The sequence below is a fragment of the Glossina fuscipes genome, unplaced genomic scaffold, assembly GCF_014805625.2.
Source record: "Glossina fuscipes isolate IAEA_lab_2018 unplaced genomic scaffold, Yale_Gfus_2 154, whole genome shotgun sequence".
In the NCBI taxonomy this organism is placed as follows: Eukaryota; Metazoa; Arthropoda; class Insecta; order Diptera; family Glossinidae; genus Glossina; species Glossina fuscipes.
Window position 1 is genome coordinate 31199 of NW_023998497.1, and position 20554 is coordinate 51752.

The window sequence follows — 20554 nt, forward strand, 5'->3', positions numbered from 1 at the left end:
CTTTCTCTTTTTAGCAATTTAATATTGATAGTCGACTGAAATCTCGTACGAAGGGAGCCATAGTTAATGAAATGTTGATCGATCTTCCTTAGGTGGATCTTGTACGAAGAGAAAATGGCATGAAATTAGCTCTAACGGCCACGAATAAATTATTTTATAAATATTTCTTATTTATTTGATCATGATATGATTTCTTATGGATTAATCTTATTAAGAGTGTGAATTATTTGTTATGTAATAAGAGCTAGAAAAATAGTAAAGAAAAATAATTATTTTGTGGAATTATTTATAACAAATTTATTATTATTATTATTATTGTTATTAGTTATAACTTTTAGTAGAATAAGATTGTTCATATTTTATTTATTTTTTGAAAGAAGATTAATTCCTACATTATTTTTGATTTTAGGATGGGTTTATCAACCTGAGCGTTTGCAGGCAGGGGTTTATTTATTATTTTATACTTTATTAGTTTCTTTACCTATATTAATCGGTATTTTTTATTTATATCTTTTAACAGCTTGTAAAAGCTACACCGCGCTAATCTTCCTCAAGCGGGCATCTAAGATATCCGACTATTTTTTTTTTTTTTTTGGTAAAATAAACCTCTCCCCTTTTCGTAGACGTGCAACACGGAAAGAAGCGAGAAAAGACAAGAGGACAAAAAGTGGCTACAACTTAGTGGTTATGTGCTTGGTAAACCTCTTTTCTGAAACCACAATCAAGTGTGAACAAACCGCACTGGGAATTGAACCGGCGAAAACCGATTGATAGTCTCGGCGCTAAATATAAATAAATGGTCACCGGCGTTGTGTCATGGGCTTCTGGGTTCCCAATCACCAGGCATCTATTAATTAGCAAGATTGATACTTCCAATGTTTCTCGTTTTTCCTTTCTGCACAGAACTCAAGTTCATAGCTTGGGAAAATTAAATTGCCTGACATTTTCACGCAATAACTTACACTTTCGCATAAGTGATATTTGTTTGAAATATTCATAGGCAAAGTAACGTTATTTCTAAAAAAAATCTTCTAGAAATTGGTGCTTAGCACTGAAGGTTTCAAGTTGAATTTTACGCTATTTAACCTCGATCTGATAATTTATTTCAATATTATGATAAGCGTTGTGATGAATTTTAGACAAAGTACATAGTGGTGCAAAGTTTGGATTCATACACAAAATAATCCTCTCTCATGTTTACTCTAGGTAAAATCGGCCGAACCTTATTAGGCGAATGCATTTTTTAGTTTTAAAAATAATTTTCGCATTTTTTTCGAAGGAAATCACTGCCGAAAACTACCTATTACTGTGTATAGAGAGTGAGGCCAATTTAATTTTTTCTTTTTAAAATCATACTTATTTTTCATCATCTTTTTTTATATAGTTTATTAAAACATTGATTTGTGGTGTCAAAAATAAGGATTACTTTTTTTTTTTTTTTTTTGGTATGTTGAATGGAGATGGACTAAGCCAAGAGATTTGTGGCTTATATATCCAGATAATAAACTGCCGTAATTTTTGGTCACAATTATGTACAAAACGTAACAAAAAAAAGATCGGCCGTGATAACTGGAGCTAGCATGTTAAGTGTAATTGTGTGTGTGTGTGTGTGTGTAATTGTGCTTGTTGTGTTCTTGAAAGTCAAACAGTGTTGCAAACTTTGGCTGAAAACGAAAAGGAATCCTATGGTAATAGAAGATGATTGAACGCAAAAAAAAAAAGAAAGAAGAGGAAAAACAAATTCTAAAAAGATAAATTGGCTTTTCTAATAAAACAAGTTAGTTCTCCGAGATGACGTAAATTTTTTGCTGCAAAGAGATCGTGGAGACAGCCATATAACTTGAAGAAGTTAAAGGAATCTCTAAAGCCATCAAGCCTATGACATCTGAAAATTAGATGCTCAGCAGACTCAACAACATTACAAACTTCACAAACATCACATGGTATAGGACGATTCATTTTTAAATAAACTTCCCAGGAATACTTTTTTAATTCATTAAAAATTTACTCTCAGATGTTGGCAATTTTTAAACAAATACATTTTTAATTATTGAGAATTGTAATCAAACATAAACATAAAGAAAATGTTGCGGGGAGACTTTTTCTGAGCTTTTGTTTATTTTCATTGAAATTCCACCAGTTTTTGTTCAGATTCATAGCACAAGTTGCAGCTTTAGTTTAAATACGCATTGTTTCTTGTACATGCAAATGGATGAAAAGAAGTTGAATGATTTTACTGAAGCTTTTTTTTTAAGAAATCACTTTCTACAGAAGGTTGTGAAGTTATATTTAAATATAACTAGCAAAGATATAAACTAAGATTTATTTGCAGAGCTCTGTAAAGCCGTTAATAGAATTCTGTTAAACGAAGTCTCGGATGGATTTAACCCAAAATACAAGTAAAACAGACGTTTTCAAGAATTTTTTTGCAAAATATTATAAACAAAACATGACTTTATGGAAATCAGTTAATATTCGAAAGGACAACATTTTTACAGCGTAACCCATTCAATAAGTGCAGCGCTGCAATTAGGTGCAGCGCACTCCATAAATGCAGATACATGCAGCACAGTCGCTAGGTGCAGCGCTGCAGTACAGTTGTTAGGTGCAGCGTGAAGCATTGCAGTTGGATGCGGCGCTGTTGCCAGCCGCCGTCTTGTTCTGTTGGGTTGCATATACAGACCGAAGTTTTTAAAATGTTGGGATGAAATTTGGCGTACTGACGTGTTTACCCACAAAATCTTTTAAATCATTCAAATATATTCGCTTTTTTTAGGTATCGCTTTACTTATTTAGATCTATTTATTTATCTGTAATCAAAAAGATTTAAACAACAATGGAATAAAAAGTGGAAAAAATATATTTTTTCGTATTATGTATAAGCACAAAATATTTGAAGTGAATATTCTGTTAAAAAGGCAAAGCAGTAGTGGAATAATCTGTTAAATGGCAAAGCAGTAGTGGTATAATCTGTTAAAAGGCAAAGCAGTAAAGGAATAATCTGTTAAATTGCAATGCCACCGGCATTTATATCTGTTAAATTAAAACAATGTAAAAAGATAAAAAAAAATTAAAAAGCTCTGTTGACATGACAAATCAATGCAAAAAAAACTTGAAATCTGAAACCTATCCAAACAAACAATTGCTTTTCGTTCTTTGTTTAACTTTATTGAATATATATACCCTTATCAATATATATTCAATATATATATATATATATGGTTATAACAAAAAATACAATATTCATCAATTTCGTTGTTTGAACATATGATGTGGAGAAGCGTGGTTCAAATTTTGAAATTGGAAAAATTCCTTAACGGCGCCAAATTAGCTAAAACTGGTAAAGCAAATTGCATGGTTTATTTCAACAACCAAATGGTTGTTTACATTGTTGTATGCTGTTACTGAAAAGTTCATGTTCGCGAAATTTTGAATATAAAAAGCTTAAGGTTCACATAGTTAATGGCCAATTCAATAGAAAGTTGACAAATGGAGATGCTATGCACATCTTGCTGTCTCTTGATCGAAAAAATATGGACCCAATTTCATATCATCATACCATCAGTCATATGCATAACTGTAGAGTTGTGTAGAATATTTTATAGTGCATTGCGATCCATTATTGTCTTCTATTTCCATTTTTTTATCCATAATACGCATAGATCTAACGGCTGATTTAGATTCTTTTTTCTCTTGGTCTAATGAATTATAGACATAATAAAACGACTAACGGCATTTTCACGTGCCTATCACAGTACCTCAAGGGTGGTGTGGAAAGCCGCTTTCTTTTATAGCTCCTTGGTCGGCTTACGATGAATAAGTCCATAAGATTAAATGGAAAACAGAATTCTTCACCAGTTAATGGAAAGCGAATTTCACCAGATTTTACATGTACAATTAATCTGCAAGCGTACTTTATAGCTCTTGAAATTGATGGCCAACTCAGTGATAGGATAGGATAGAATACACGAGCCAAGAAATAAAATTTAGAAAAAAAAGTATTCAAAGTCATAAATGACAATTTCTAAATTATCGATCAATTAGCATACAAAAAGACTGTCGATGATGTCATAAAATTTAGGTAAATTATTAAGATTAAGAATATAATATCTCGAATTGCAGAACTTCACGCTAACGAACAAAATTCAAGACTAAGAAACTTAACTTTATTGCTTATGTTTACATAGTTTTCGTAATTTTTACTTCTAAACCACATGTTTTTGTTCACATTTCCCTGTAAAACGATATGCAACGCGTCTCCCCATTGTGTGTTGGGGGTTTCTATTCCAAAAACCAAAATGACGAAAAAAAAGAGACTAAGAAACTCTTCACCACTTCACGATAAAAATTGTGTAAGACGAGCTGGTTACTTTTATGAGAAATGTAAAAAGTCCGTTTGCCTGGAAAGTATGAAACCATTTCATTCATAATTTTTTATTTATTTCAGGCTATTAAATGATACTTTCCCAATTTGATTTGTCGAAAATCTAATTCCCAGCGATAAGGTCATCAAAAATCTATGTCTCCACGTACGCATATATTACATATATATGTATTCTATATATATATATATATATGTCGGTCATATATATTCCTAAAAGGAACAAGAACAAGGAACCTACACCAAAAGGGAATAAGAACAAGCAACCATATATATATATATATATATATATAAAATGAACAGATTTAACTATATACCAACTCAGCTGAGTTTGGAAGTTAATATACCGGAAATTTATTAACGATGCAAAATACTGCAACTCCTTTGTAATCAATTTGAAATTTGCATTTAGAATGTATCTGACAAATCATCAATAACTATATATATATAAATATATCAATTGAGCAAAATTGCATAAACCTAATCTGAACAGAAGATTGGTTCTTTTCCAAAGATTTTTTGCTTTCACTGGCTTTAAAATCATTGAAAACTTTCCAAAGACTTCTTGGTAAATACTCGATCTCAATAAACAATCCTTTTCTGATGAGATTCTCATACTGCTAGCGCGAATAACTAATGCCCGGTTGATAATTGTGTCTTTTATATAAGCAATACAAAAGCATCCAATCTACTGCCAGTTTGTGCTGCTGCTCTATATCACACAAATTTTTTAATGCGATTAACAAATCGTTTTCGCATTTATATTCAATCTCTGGATCCTTTTTGTACTTTATATAATCGAGATAAATTCTACAAATATTGCTAAAATTATTTGAAATATATTTGAAAAATTTTCTCAACTTTTAGGTAAGGCACTCACATAAATGATTGACCTCCTTGACCTTGCTCATTTAAGGGCTTCTGTATATAATCTGTAGCTGAAATATATTCTTCCAGTTCAAGATTATAAATGAACATGTAAAAACGAAGCATTGACGCATTACTAAATAGGTCTTTCAACTGAAATAATATACACTATTTTATAAAAATTTTTTTTTTAAATTAATATAAAAATGTAAACATAAGCGTACTCTGCGCATTAGGCATTGGTACATATCACAATTACCGATCGCACGCATGTATTTTGCAAGAATTACTTGATCTACAAGAATATTTTGTTCGTTGGAAGGGATTATAGGTCAGTTTAGTAATGAGTCGCCGCAGTTGACATTGAAGTTGCTGAGAAGAACGATTCTCACGACTTATTTCGGAGACATCATCTTTTATTAGTTGTTCATAGAGAGTTAAGGTTAAAGGTGAATCGATGCATGCTTCAATATCATCGTAGGCATCCTGATCCAGTGATTTTATGCTTTGAAAAGCTGGGCTTGAAGTAGCTTCAGCTAATTGTATAAAGCGCGCTTCCGGGTCGAAAAGACTCCAAAACGCTTATAACCAAACCAATAACTATTCTATTCACGTTTTATACATATCCCATTGCTTTCTTAATCAATACTAATAAGTCACAAAATAAGCAGCGTTTTAATGTTTCCATTTTAAAATTGACTGAAAATTTCAGAATGAAATATTGTAGCTAGTAATTTTTGCTTGACTTCACTCGGTATTTCAGGTTATTGTTTAATTGGGCACATGGACAATTGGTCTCGAATTTTCTATGCTAAGAAATCTCGGAGGTATTAGTAACCTTAATGACAATTTGCTCACATTCCAGCAAATTAATTTTTCAATGAATATTTTTCTATCTCTTAAGCTAATTTGGCAAGCAAGTACATCCGAACGTACTTTCTAATCCTTAAATACCTTTGGAAGCAGATGTTTTAGAGGTTGCGAGACGACGCTGTTCTGGCTATGTTGGATATTTTTACTTTTTAAATACTCTGCCTTGGCTGGTGAAAAGGATTTTTAAAGTCTGCAAAACTGGTCCCACTCTTTTATAACAGCCTGTATTGTTGTATGTAATATAATTTCCACATATTAATGAAACAAACATTCATACCATGAACCATAAACAACAACAATGACTGATATGTTTAATTGCAATTAAGGTCGATATGGAAAAGAAATTTTTACGGACAAGATAAGAAAGACGATATTATCTATTGTGCGTGTTTCGATCAGGTTTTACAAACCAAATTTCACTCTTCAATCGCGCAGGCAGAGAAAGAAATGAAAGGAAGGAAAATCAAATTATAGTTTGGTCTATTGCATCGGTTCAACATCTCGTCGGTCTTAACTCTCATTACACCACAAACAGTCTATCTATCTATCTATCTATCTTTGAGAATAAGCATATTCGTTCTCATTTGTTTTGCATGTATTGTGCCGCTTTGAGAATAAACGTATATTCGTTCTCATTTGTTTTGCATGTATTGTGCCGCTTTGAGAATAAGCATATTCGTTCTCATTTGTTTTGCGAAAAAAAGATTCGGTCACCAATATAATCTGCTATAGCCCTTTATTTTTTGAAGTTTTGAAGAATGATTCAAGATATAGTGATATATGTATTTTGTTTATAAAACAACTACTGAAATAATTGATTCGATTAAGTGGAAATCTATTACAGGATTCGAGCTTTATAAGAGAAATGATCCTTTGACATTTCCTTATCAGAACACAACTTTATGATAGCCGAAATATGACAAGTATAAGGAATTGATTTATATTCGTGTTAATTTAACGAGAATGAGTTCGCAAATAGCCTGGTGATCCGCAAGTTGAAAAGTCATGGGAACAAACAGTAACCCAAATCCAAACTATCCTTTCCTATATATATATATATATATAAATATATATATATATATATATATATGCGCTTCGAAGTCTGAACCCAAAAATAGTGAAACCCCTCATTGCATCAACCACCAAAGGAAGACACGAATTATTTGAATATATGTCATTATTATGATTATAAAAAGGTCCTTGAAAAAAGCAAAGTAAGCGATTATGCAGCCGATTACACGGTTTGCCAATACACTTGTTTTACACGAATTCTTTCTTTCTGGTCGTATAGTATACTTTCTGGTCGTATAGTATACTTTTCTGTCGTATAGTATACTTTTCTGGTCGTATAGTATACTTTTTTGGCCGATGATGAAGACGAAATGGAATGAAATTGGAATTTGGAGATAACGCGTAAATCGCAAATGCCATCCTACAAATCTTCTTAAGTTCGTTCGGAGCATTAAACTGCGATATGAAAATCCGACTGTAAACAAACGAAGTAAAAAGACAATAATGTCGTTTTGTATACTCTACTGGAATAAATTTGAAAAACGCGAATATTATGAAGGATGTAAAGAACTAAAAAAATTATATTTTATTAAAATGAACTTGTCTGCCTCCGTTTATTCCTTAAGAATAAAAATTCCTTTTTTTACATCAAAATGTACGCAAAAGTAATCGCATATGATCTTAATATTTAAAATGTAAACAATAGCAGACGCACGACAAATTTAAACAAATATTAGAATTTGCAACATAACCATATGGGTTACTAGTGGCAACTACTGTATACTACAAACAAAGGAGCATCGTTTCCTATGTGCGCATCAATTGATTTGGTTTTTTTTTTGAAACGTGCAAGTCTGCAATACGTATAATCTTTTCTTACTTTGATTACCTGGTTGGAAATAGGTAACATCTAAACATATTGAAAAGATTGAATGCTTATAGCAATAAACAATTAGAATAAAAAATAAAAATCTCTAAATTTGATAATAAAAGTTTTTCAATAAATTTCAAATTAGATAACAACATTATTATTATTATTATTATGAATTTCGCCAGAGAAATAAATTCTAAGACTAAACTCTTAAAAGCACTAACATCTAAGGCTATCGGCCTTTATTAAAAACTCTACCGCACTTGAGATTCGAACCCACGACCACTGAGTTGCTAGTCGAGACTCTTGCCTACTCGGCCACCCAGGTGGATAGATAACAACAATTTGCTTGTTTTGAAAGAAACTTCTCTTTTCTTTGAACGTACGGTTTTGAGCGTTTTTTATTTTCGTATAAAACTTTGTCAACTTCAATCGAAGCTAGAAATGTTGAATAACCTTACAAGCTTGCAATGCCCAAATTTTCGATGTGTGTTCAAAGAGTACTGTCATTATGTTTAACTCATGCGTGAAAGCCTTAGAAGTAAGAATATATATTATATTATTATATTATGTGTTGTCATCTAAGGGTAATTGTTCAGACTTTGACGCTTAAGTTACCATTATTAAAAGCGAAAAACCTTATAGATCTTTCTATATCATTGTATGAAAACTTGAAATGTATCTATTCCACAAGCTGACTTGATGATTGCAAAAACATCTACATAAGACATTGCAAGCCGTTTTCATTCTTTTCTCAGCTTAAATGCCATTTTCCCCAAAGTTAGCAACACTTGGTTAGGTCGTTGAAAATTCTAACAGATATTCGGTATCGATTGCAGATAAGTTATCGCATATAATAAAAAAAGTTATCGATAATATTCAATCTTTATGATAAACATCTGGAATTCGTGTCAAAACTTAGCAATAATTGATGTAATAACTTTTTAAAATAGTTTTTGCCGAGAGTAAAAATAAAAATCGTCAAAATTACGGAAAAAAAGTTTAACTCAAAAATGCCGCCCGCGGGGTCAAATAATAATACCTCGAACGCGAATGCGGCAATACAGGCAGCTGCCAAGGCAGAACGGGAAGAAAAGCTTCGCGGTGCCCTTAAATCTTTTATAATGAAAGAGCGGCAACGCAAGAAAGAAGGTTCATTTATCAAAACAGCGTTGTTTTTTCGTTCTATTTGAGTAAATTTTCTGAACGTTTTTATTTTTTATAGAATTCGAAGCTAAAGTTGAAGAAGAACGTCAACGCAAAGAACGGGAGGCACGCGAACGGCAAAATGACATGACATTGGAAGAAACTCGTGGTCAGATTGTTAAGTTAGAGCAAAAATTATCAGAGTTACACAATCAGAAACAGCAATTATTCCTACAACTCAAAAAGGTTTTGAACGAAGATGAAATTCGGAAAAAGCAACAAAAGGATAGTGAAATGATTGCTATGCAAGCATTGCAAGCACAACAGGCAAATGCGCCGCAGCCACAGGTATTTTTACCGCCTATAAGAGTGCAACATCATCAAATGCCTATGTTAACAAAGGTACGCTAAAAAGCCGAATTAACCACTTAATACAATGAAGTACACCTTTTAAACTATTTTCAGCCCGTTGGTAATCCACCAGTGAAAAGAGGACGGAGTCCGTCCCCAACTCATCAAGGATATTATAAGACTGCAAATTACGGTCAGTCCAGTACGTATATATTATTTATTGGCAATTAGATAAATAAGTATTAATTTGTGTTTTCAAATTTCAGAGCACGATGATGGCCGCCGCAATGCTGATTACGCCAGAGTTTTATGGAACAGTAAGTCCAATGTCTTGCTTAAAACAAATGTTAAGTTTTTCACTTAATATTATTAACTCAATACAGAACCGCACACTACATACCAGAGTCCAGGGACGCTGTTTTATCAAACAACGAGTAACGGGCCTCCCCCACAACAACCGCCAGACGCACGGGGACCTGCTCTAATTTATACGCCTTATAATCTACCAATACGTCAGGGCTATCATATAGAGTTGCCTCCCGCGTCGTCGGTGCCCGTATCTAAAACTGATGCGTCGAATCAAAAGCCCACTCAGGTGTATCACATTAATTTAGATCAGCCGCCAATTTCGCAAGCCGGTGGTAATGGACACAGTGTAGTGCAATCACAAAAGCCTCAAATAACGATGGAGAAAATAAGTGATCGTTATCACGTTGAAGTGAAACACGATGCACATGGACCTCCCCCGCCTCATCCTTTACCGGACAGCGTAGTGTATACGCCCTTAATACCAGGAATGCCTCTACATCCTAATGTTATGCAAATAAGTGCTCCTCCACAGGTGAAGGCCATGTTTTTGTGTTTAAAAGTTTTACTATAACCATCTTTGATTGTTAGAATCCCAAAGCTGGTAGTAGCATAACTCAAGGATACGTTCCAGCACATGAAACGCAGATACCACGTCAACAGTTAACAGTAATACCAGGACAGCCAGGTCAACAGCCCCAGCAATCCATTCATTACCAGCGCCATATGTTTTGATCTTACAAATTTCATTTCAAGTGGAGAACCCAGGTGACTGATTGTATTAATTGCACTATACATATAAGTTTAAGATTATTTGTAACCGTATTGTTTGCCGACAATATATTTCTACTGAGAATATTTATTTTAATGTAAACCTAGTGAAAACGTACAACGTGTTCTTTTTTATAATTTCATGGTTTTCCATTCCGATAATTTAAAAATTTGTATACGAAATGTATGTTTTTGAATTTGTTGTAAAATATGTGCAAAAAAGAAAAAAAAAGTAAAATAAGTAAAGAAAAGTTAAGTGAAATCTTGTGACGAATTTTTGTTTTATTATGAATATTTCGCAGAATGGATAAAAAAATAACATTTCATTAATGAAAGAGTTCGAACACGCACTGAAGATTCCGTCCAGCATAGCTTATTCCATTGCTCCGAATTTTAAGGGCCAAAACCGCTCAGAAATGGCGAAAGTTTAAGTGTTCACTTAAACTCGAAATTTGATTGTAAAGAGCAAAAACAAAAAAAAAAATAACGATGTTAGAGCGATGACGATTTGTGCCTCGGCATTAAAAAGTGCCAAAATCTGTTCTTTCAAAATCATTTCCTCGATTGTGTGCGCTTTTGCATCAGGTAGATTCTTGTATTGATATCTTAAATGATCTTAACAAATATCTGCCTGCAAATTACAAATTATAGGTTTTCGTTTATTGTGAGTTTGATTCGTGATTATTAAGAAATACCCGGCTCTTATGTTATAAAAGTTTAATTTTAAATAAAAAAATGTGCTGGCAGCCAAACTATTATACGTGAATTGCTTTCACTCGATATGGCATATGGATTATACAAATACATGTTTAATTATTGAAAAATGTAAACAAATGTGTGGAAGCTTATTCTCACATGGTTGGCATTTTTACAAATTATTAAGAACATATACGGCTTATTCTTATAAAGCGCGGTTAGATAATACGCTTATATTCTCTAAAGCGCCATTAGACATTTTGGCAGTTGAGCCGCGGAATACCAAATCTGGATTGCTGACATCAACTAACAGTTTATATGATATGTTTTCTTCCTCCTACCTCCACAAGTGTTACAAAGAGAATATGTCCCTAAGTTTTCGGTGATGAATTCGGGAAACGCTTGAATATTATACAAGTCAAAGTGAGCAAACCTCACAACACACAACAATGCTTTTCAGTATCGCCCTTGAGTTTAACATCAGATCAAATGCGTTTCAACGACAACAAATTCGGATTAAACGTTGCCTTACCATGAAAAGTGTAAGGAAACATTTCAATTTCCATTGCTTTTGATGTTGCATTACATTCTTGATCTTCTATTTACTATATAACTGTTAATAAGTGAGTCTCAGCTTATGAAAAGCCGCCAAGCAAGAGAGATTTATTTCTCCAACGATAATGGTAAGAAATGCTTTATTAAATTCTTTGAGAAACATTGTGCATTGCGTATGTATTGATACGAACTACCCTACTTAACCTTTAGGTTACCCTACTTTTTAGGTTAAAGAAACCGGTACAAATTTATTTACCTACCTAGCATATGATACTTATTTTAAGAAATTCAATAATATAAATGAAAGGGAGAACACATTTTTTCTTTCAGCTAAACGACATTTTCAATGTCGTCGTATTTACAAGGTATTATTCTTTATACGTTACTTTTATGACCAGTTTGTTGTCTAACATTCATTCTACATTCTACTCTCTTCTAAGATGAGGTTAGATGTACAGCTACCTGATAGGATACAGGTAAGTCGATTTTCGCTCAATATTTTTCCCTTGTTCCTTGTTTCTATCGTAAAATACGTTAGAAAGCACTTGTGCAAATGAGAAAGAGTAAATAATAATAATAAAATTGAAATGACTTTGCAACTGGTTTTCCAATAAAGTTTAGTTATACAATACTATGTCAAAATAATATAACAATGTTTTATTTTTTACATGAGCTTATAACAAATTAATACAGCGTGAAAAATGTTTTCGTAATGAGTAATAAATTTATCATTAATGTCATAACGTGTCAGTATCTCATCTTTGTAGGAGGTGGGCAATTAATTAAGGAAAATGTTTCGAAACATAGATCGCAATTTTGATAGATATATTCGCAATACGTATTGAAATTTTGTTGTTTCGAGATTTCTGTCATTTACCTGTGAAAACGTCTGTCACTGTCTGTGTGTTTACGAGTCGATTATGATCAGCTTTGAGGCTCGTGGATTCAATGCTTAGAAAAAAAAACAAATAAGTGAATAATGAAAATGTTTATTTTTATATTTCATTCTTAATATTATTTTTTTATTTGTTGCCTTTATTTTAATTATATGAAAATGTTAACGGCGTCATCTAAAGACATGAATAAAAGCACAATTAAATGCCCAGCATCACTTCGTTTAATCCAGTTGCTCTTATAAAGACTTTTCAAATTAAGGGCTTATATGAGAAGTAGTCGGAAAAGTTGTACAATCTAAAACCATTTTCAATGGCGTTCATCTTTGGGCCAAAACAAGCAACTTTTTGTATACAATACTCTCATCGTATCACTTTATAAAGATCGCGCAACAAGCAAGAATTTCATTATCTGTTATCACAATTAACAAGTAAGAAAATTAAATTCGGTCAAGACCGAAGCTTTTATACCCATCACCGTTGTCTTAAAAAAGACAAAAGAAGTAAAAGAGCAAAATTTTCGTGGTCTATAACATGGAGTAGGTACAGATGATTTTTTTTATTTTGAATATAAACATTTTTGTCGTAGAGGCATGTGGACGTTGCAGGCGCGTCCATTCAAAACTTTAGGTCTATTCCAAATTCTTTTGCAAAATTTGTAGGTAGTACCTTCATTTTCACAAATGAGAGAATGTTTACCATAATTACTATAAAGTTGCGCAAACAGATAGACGGACATACGAACAGGCAGGAGTCTTTAGGTCTATTCCAAATTTGAAATTGGCCAAGAATTTGTACACTTTTTGGGGTTTTTGATGCTTGTTTCTGCGCATATTAAAGGTATTGAAAAAACAATTAAATTTTGGTACAATGTAATGTTGAGTGGGCGCGGTCTATTTTTTCCATCGGCATTGAGCAAAAAAAAACAATTTGTCATTCCCTTTGAAAAACAGAGGTGTGCTGAGTTTACTTGATATTGTGGGCATGTCCGTCGACCGATGTGGCCCATTTTCAATACCAACCGGCGTCCAAGAAATTCCAATGTTGCCGCTAAATATGAATTCGATAGTTTCAGTTTCGCAGCCAGGAGAATATTTACAACAAATATTACGCAGACGGATAGACGGACATGTTTAAATTAATTTAGAATTTGATGCTGATCAATAATATATATATATATTTTGTGAGATCTCTGATGGTTCCTTCCCTTAATTTAAGCTATCTGTTAAGCTATTTATGTACTGAAAAAAGTTAAAAGGTTGAGTCGATGTCGAATACCGTCACTAATGTATTATTTCAATAGTTTCCTCGTTCATTAGCTGATGCGTGTGTTTATCAGTGTTTACTTTCCATTTTTAAAGTAAAATTAAACTACATTTGGCATTATCTCAAAATTGCGATCCGTACACTGAATAAAAGAAAACAAGAAGGACAAACGGACAGACAGACTTCAATCAATTTAGAAAGTGATTCTAACCCAATGGCTGTAGTAAGAGGTGGATTCATCTTAAGTCCTTTTGTATGTTGGATACATCCGCATAATATACCCTTCTACCACAAGTGATGTAGGGTATAATTTAAGAGTTTAGGGGTAGCGGATGTATTCTTAATATTAAAATAAATCACTTTATTGATGACAACGGCGGGTTTTCCACGAGTTCGTATTCCTGTTCGGGAGACTTTAGGGGAGTTTTCTTTTCTTATTTTATTTTATTACGAAGTTCTTAAATTATTTTTTATCGTTGAATTTACTCAGTATATATAAATATTCAGTTTCGGAATATTTCAAGTGGATATCCTTTTTATTCTCACCGCTGAAAGAGGAAAGAAAAGTATGAAAGTATTTTTTTTTTCCGCTAACCTCTTATTATGAATTACGTTTTTAATACTCTTCTTCGAACCAGTGCCCCGAGGCAATAAATTTTGTAATTAGTTTGTTCGTCTAATTTACAGTCAAGCATGAATTAAATCATTCTGACAGTGTTAGTTACATCACATGAGTAGCCGACCAGCTCAGTTAATCAATCAATGTTTGTCTATGTTTGTAAGATCTTTTGATTTTAATATCCAGCTAATGTCATAACACATGATTCATTACATACACCTCTCAATGTTATTCTAGCGATCCGCTTGTTCTCTTTAAGCTGCTGAGATTTATGAGCACGTATACACGAATAAGTTCTATCAGCCTGTCCGAAAGTTCAAAGACTAGCGACATTTAAATTTTACCGTCATGATGGACAAGACACGGTATGGATGTATGTATCGTGTACTAGAAGAAAATTTCTGCGAGTTTTCATTCGTTGTTTTCAATTCACGTTCAAGGTCGGAGATGTAAAAGTTAGAAAATATTTTATATGTTTATGTAAATATATATGTACTTGAAGGCTCAACAATTTCTTGGGATGTAAGGCAACGGCACCACAACATGCACTTTGCAGCGTATATAGCCTGGGAATTCTCTCCAGACCAAACTCAGTAAAATTTGTTTGTTTGCATAGCCATCGAAATGAAAATGGTTAGAATATGTACTTCTTTCATACACACTCACACACACACGCACACCATGTCTATATGTTACCCTTAAGGTACGCGTTGCAATTTCTGAACACAACATTATTTTTTATTATTCCTTAGAATTGTAGAGAAGGATTATCACACACACACACACACACACACACACACACAACCAATACATACACACAGAAAGCCTACACATTAGTCTTAGGGTACGCGTCGCAATTTCTGAACACAACAAGCTCTTATTGTTCTACTCCTTAAAATTGTTTAGAAAGGTTTCGCTGTACTTTTGGCGCGGAAAGTACGAACAAACCAGGAGGAGCGCAAACCACATATCTATCACTCAGTCTTGATCTACAAAACTATAAAAAAAACAAGATTATATCTGGTTTAGCCCAAAAGGCTATTAAGACAAATGTCTGGCTTCTGTATAATTTTTAACTACAAGATAGATGAGATCATTCTTTTATTTGCCAGATCAAACCTATATCGTATTGGCTATCGCCGATAATATATTATATAGACAACGGTATATATGCACATGGTTTAGATGTTACGTCTTATTTTTATAGAATTTTGTTTGTTAATTAGTTCAGTGAAACGGATTTTCTTGCTTGATTCGAAGATTTCCTTAAGGAAAACTTTAAGATACAACTTAAGACCGTGTACCTAGTGTAACATAATAAGAGAAAACGCAGATGAATATCATTTTTTTTTTTTTTTTTTTTGTTATTAATTGCGGATCGATTAATCAGAAGAATAAATTAATAAAACCACACATAACCCATGCGTCTCTGATGCTTGCTTTAAATATAAGATAAACCTAATATAGGATAGAAGAGGAAAATATAAAATTAAAATCAATTTGAAACTCGCAAGGCGGTAACGAAAGCAGCGACGAAAGTGTTTTCAATCTTTTTTTTTTTGTAACCAATAAGAAAAAGTTCGAGCACAAACACTAAAACTCTTTTCCTCACTCTGTCTTGACATCTTGACCTACCCTAAGCGGACGGTCAAATAAAACAAAACAAAAAAATGGAAAAAGGGAAAGCGAAAAACTTTTTCTATTGTTTTTCATTAACATAGCAGCAATCTGCCGCATTAAGTCAGAAAATCTTTGAAAGATCCTTTTTTTACCCTACACTCTACACGAATACATTAATTTATGCGAATGTATAGAACGCTCAGAAGGATTCGAGATCAATATACCGATTAGATTAAATTCATTTTTTAAATTTATTTAAGTCTGTCTGTCCGCCTGTCCTTCTTCTTTTCTTCTTCTATTAAGCGATTTTTGAGATGAAATTTAGTACACTGACATGTTCTGGCCCAAGGATGAAGGCTATTAAAAATGGTTCGGATCGGAGCGCTTCTCTGATCACTTTTCATATAATAATTTGTTTTGAAAATTTTGAAACAAGTTATTTTTAAATGTTGGATCACTGTAGGTTGGCGTAGAGTATTTAATGTTCGCCCGTGCCTCGTTGTAATGGATCTATTTTACTAAACACAGCAGTCAAGCTGTGTGTAGTGTAATTTAATTTTACTTTAGATTTAGAAAATAAAAACAAATAAACGCTTTAGCCGAGGAAAGTATTGACAAAATATGCTGGTAATAGTGTTCGACGGAGGCTGAACCTTTTAATTTTTAGCACATAAATAGCTTCTTATTTACTATGCTTTTATACCGGTCACCGAAGGATCAGTGGTATATTTATTCGGATCAGCATCAAATTCTTTCAGAGAGAATGTCCGTCTGTATAATGTCTGTTGTGAACATTCTCCTGGTCGCAAAAATAACGCGATTGACTTCAAATTTAGTAGAAATGGTTGGAAGTTCTTGCACACAGGTTAGTATTGAAAATGGGCCACATCGGTCGAAGGACATGCCCACCGTACCACGGAATGAAAAATTGGTTTTTTGCTCACCATTCATAAACTATAGCAGATAAATGTACAAAAATTTGAAAGCATATTCTACAGGCGATGCTATAGCATTGGCGTACAAAAATGGAATAACTTGACCACGCGTACACAATATCATAGTGTATCAAAATTGAATAATTTTTTCAATACCTTTCTAACGCGCAGAAAAAAACTCCGTAAAGTATATAAATTCTTGGCTAGTTTCAAATTTGGAATGCATCTAAACACGTGCGTCTGTTCGTTTGTCCATCTGTCTGTTTGCCCAACTTTGTAACGTTTGTGGTAACATTCTCCCGTTAACGAAACTGAAGATATCGCCTACAAATTTGCCAAAGGATTTGGAAATGCCATAAACCTCAAAGGACCTTCAAAGGACACGCCTACAACGCCTACACGACAAAAACTTCTTTGTCAAACGACAAAAAGGAACTTTGTTCCTTTATTTCCTTTGTCTTTTCTTAGAGTAAATGGTGATGGGTGCAAAAGATTCGGTCCGGACCGAATTTAATTTTCTTACTTGTTTTTGTCTTTGTTAGGATAACGGTGACGGGTATAAAAGATTCGGTTACTTGTTATTGTTGATAACAGATAATGAAAGTATTGATTATTAGGGATCCTTATAAAGCATTCAGGTAACATTGTGAGAACCTTATTATTTTAAAGGCCTTGATGGTAATAGCGATATGAGACGAGCATTGCGTAAAAAGACTGCTTTTTTTTTTGTTTTTTTGAAAGTCATTCGACGTAAGTAAATTGAATTTTTCAGTAAATAACAAAAATGACTCATTAGAGTACAGAGTTTCTTAAATGCTTTGACGAAAATGTAGAAATATATTTACGTTTGCAATACAAGCGAAGGATCTTTAATTTTTATAGCTTACACTACTTGTGTCGTAACAGTACATTGAATATATGCGCAAGTTTGTGCAACATCCAGAGGGATTTGCCATAGATCCAATTATACCGACTGATTCAGAATCGCTGTTTGTTCGTCTTTCTGTCATATGGGCCCAAATTTTTGTAGGTATTTTGATGGGATTTAGTAAATGAAGATATTTTAGGACGAATAATGGTTCGAATCGCACCCGCTTGACAATCACTTCCCGTACAACGCTTTATTTTGAAAAGGCGTTATCTCAACAACTTTAGGCTGATGTAGAGTGTTCAAGGGTTGATCTTGGCCTGTTATAGTTCTTCTACTTACTAATCTGCGTTAAGGTGTTTTTCATAAAGACATTGGTTCTTTTTATTTTTTTTTTGTTTATCAACTTTTCCATTAGAAACTTCATGTACCTCATTGAACTCATCATAGCATTGAAAGTGATTTGCATTTAGTTCGATTCATTTCACCTAAAGAAATCTTATTAGCGATGCGTTATGTCGACCGAAAAAATCAAAGTATTGGCTGCCCATTGATGGGGTTACGCAAGAATGTACATACCTACAGATATTCCATAAAATATGTGGATCGTTATCAGCGTAAGCTGTAAGCGATTTAACCCTAGCCCTTGCCCGAACTTGAATGACTTGTGGTTGCGAGAATTCATATAGAACGCGGACACCGTTAATTCGAGTTCACAAAAGCGTGTAATCCGCAGGCCGAGCAAGCAAAAGGTCTTGCCTAGCAACTCCATTGGTCGTGGGTTCACAGCTCAAGTTCGGAAGAGTTCGCCGTAAAGCTGGTAGCCTTAGATCTGCTTGGTGCTTTACGTTTTTAATCTTAGAATTTATTTCTCTGGCTGAATGAAACATAATTGTAATAATAGTAATAATAATAATACTAATGATAATAATAATCCATAAATAAAAATAATTCCTGATAAACGATTCCGTTTCCCAGTAACTGTTCTCATTAATACTCAGTAATAAATTTCTCCATAGACCGTTTTAATGATTTGCGGTTAGCGAGTAATCCGATTGAGAAACACTGAAATAGAATCATCAATTGTCTGCAAGCATGTACGCATACACACACACACACACACACACACACACACACACACACACGTTTGAAATATTAAACGTCTAGTTCTATGTTGAAAACTAACACTGAAGAAAGCAATTAACGCACAATTAATAGAACTCTTAGCTAAACACTTATGTGAGAAGAGAGCAGAAATATCGTTTGTTGATCATAGGCAAAATTTGAAATTGAAAATAAAAACAAAACAAACAACCTGACAATGATGCATTCTTTCTCAAGATCATGACAGTTTTAATTGCCAGCAGCGCCAGCAGTGAACTTATTACACATGTACTTACTTATATCCGTGCATTGTGAAATTGAACGAATGTTTTCTCAACACAGTTAGTTGATGTATTCGATATTAAATATTAAGCATTTGATGCTATAGAAATAAAATAAATTGCTCAACGCTAAAGATATTGGAACGAACTTTTCTTTAGATTTAAAGCCATTTTAGGCATAGGTTGGCCTATTCGATAATATTGCGAATACAAGGTGGGGGAATAATTGCGTAAATAGTGTCAAAAGTTATGCTTTTGTATCCTGCAATAGTACACTAAAAACTCGACTCTCTACGTAAGTTTAGAGAGCTTTTAAGTTATAGCCGAAGTTAGGAGCCGTTATGACATGAAACAATTCATGGAGTTGAAAATGTTATTATATCCATTCTATCCAAAGAAGATTGCATATTTGATTTGCCTGTTGGTTAAGAACAGCGAAAAATATCCATGTTTAGGTATATCATTCATCAGCCTAACACTCTAAGACTCTAAGTTATTTTAGTCAAGCCCATAAATCCGTTTGCTTGCTTCATTTTCGCCAATTCTTGCAACGCTTACACAAACGTATACTTTGAAATTTAGGAAATATAATATGCAGATATCCTTCATCACATCCTGAGTAGACTTAATGACGTTTATATGTCCACCTATCCGCCAGTCTGCTTGGTCTGGTTGGTCGTCGTTTGTTGTAAAATATAGTAAAAATTAATTAAGATTTTGAGTTGATTAAATCATGTTCGTATGCCCTTGCGTTTCTCTGATTGTCTGTCCGTCTGTCCGATTATTATCTGCTATTCGAATGAAAGATACTTAAGGCTCGAATGCTAAAACCGGGCCGATCGGTTTACAAAAAATAAAAAACTATTCACTAACAATCCATTGCGAAGTGCTGTTTACATATTGCAATAAAACAGGGGGAGCCAAATGCTTGGATTGTAACAGCTTGGAGTGGAACCTTTATCTAAAACCGGTTGCTAATATGCTTTAGGAGCATTTAGGTGACAAATTGTCTTGATTGCACAGTTGACCGATTATTCATTTAATGAAATCTTTTGTAATTATAATGCATCAAACCCGGAAAGACATATTAGGTATGGCGGAGAATGGGAATTTAAAATGAAACAATACTAGCTACCGATT

General features: G+C 33.4%; 1 protein-coding gene across 2 annotated transcripts; it reads left to right on the plus strand.

Annotated features, from left to right (window-relative positions):
- Positions 1–8922: 8922 nt before the first annotated feature.
- On the plus strand, positions 8923–10726 carry LOC119641563 (proline-rich extensin-like protein EPR1). 2 transcript variants are annotated; one of them, XM_038040307.1, is made up of 6 exons: positions 8923–9155; positions 9229–9551; positions 9615–9702; positions 9767–9817; positions 9884–10341; positions 10398–10726. In XM_038040307.1, exons 1-6 carry the CDS (start codon positions 9017–9019, stop codon positions 10539–10541), a joined length of 1203 nt encoding a protein of 400 aa, XP_037896235.1. In that variant the 5' UTR covers positions 8923–9016; the 3' UTR covers positions 10542–10726. The 2 variants fall into 2 exon arrangements, with proteins under 2 accessions (XP_037896235.1, XP_037896236.1); XM_038040308.1 differs by having other exon boundaries at positions 9615–9693.
- Positions 10727–20554: the final 9828 nt, after the last annotated feature.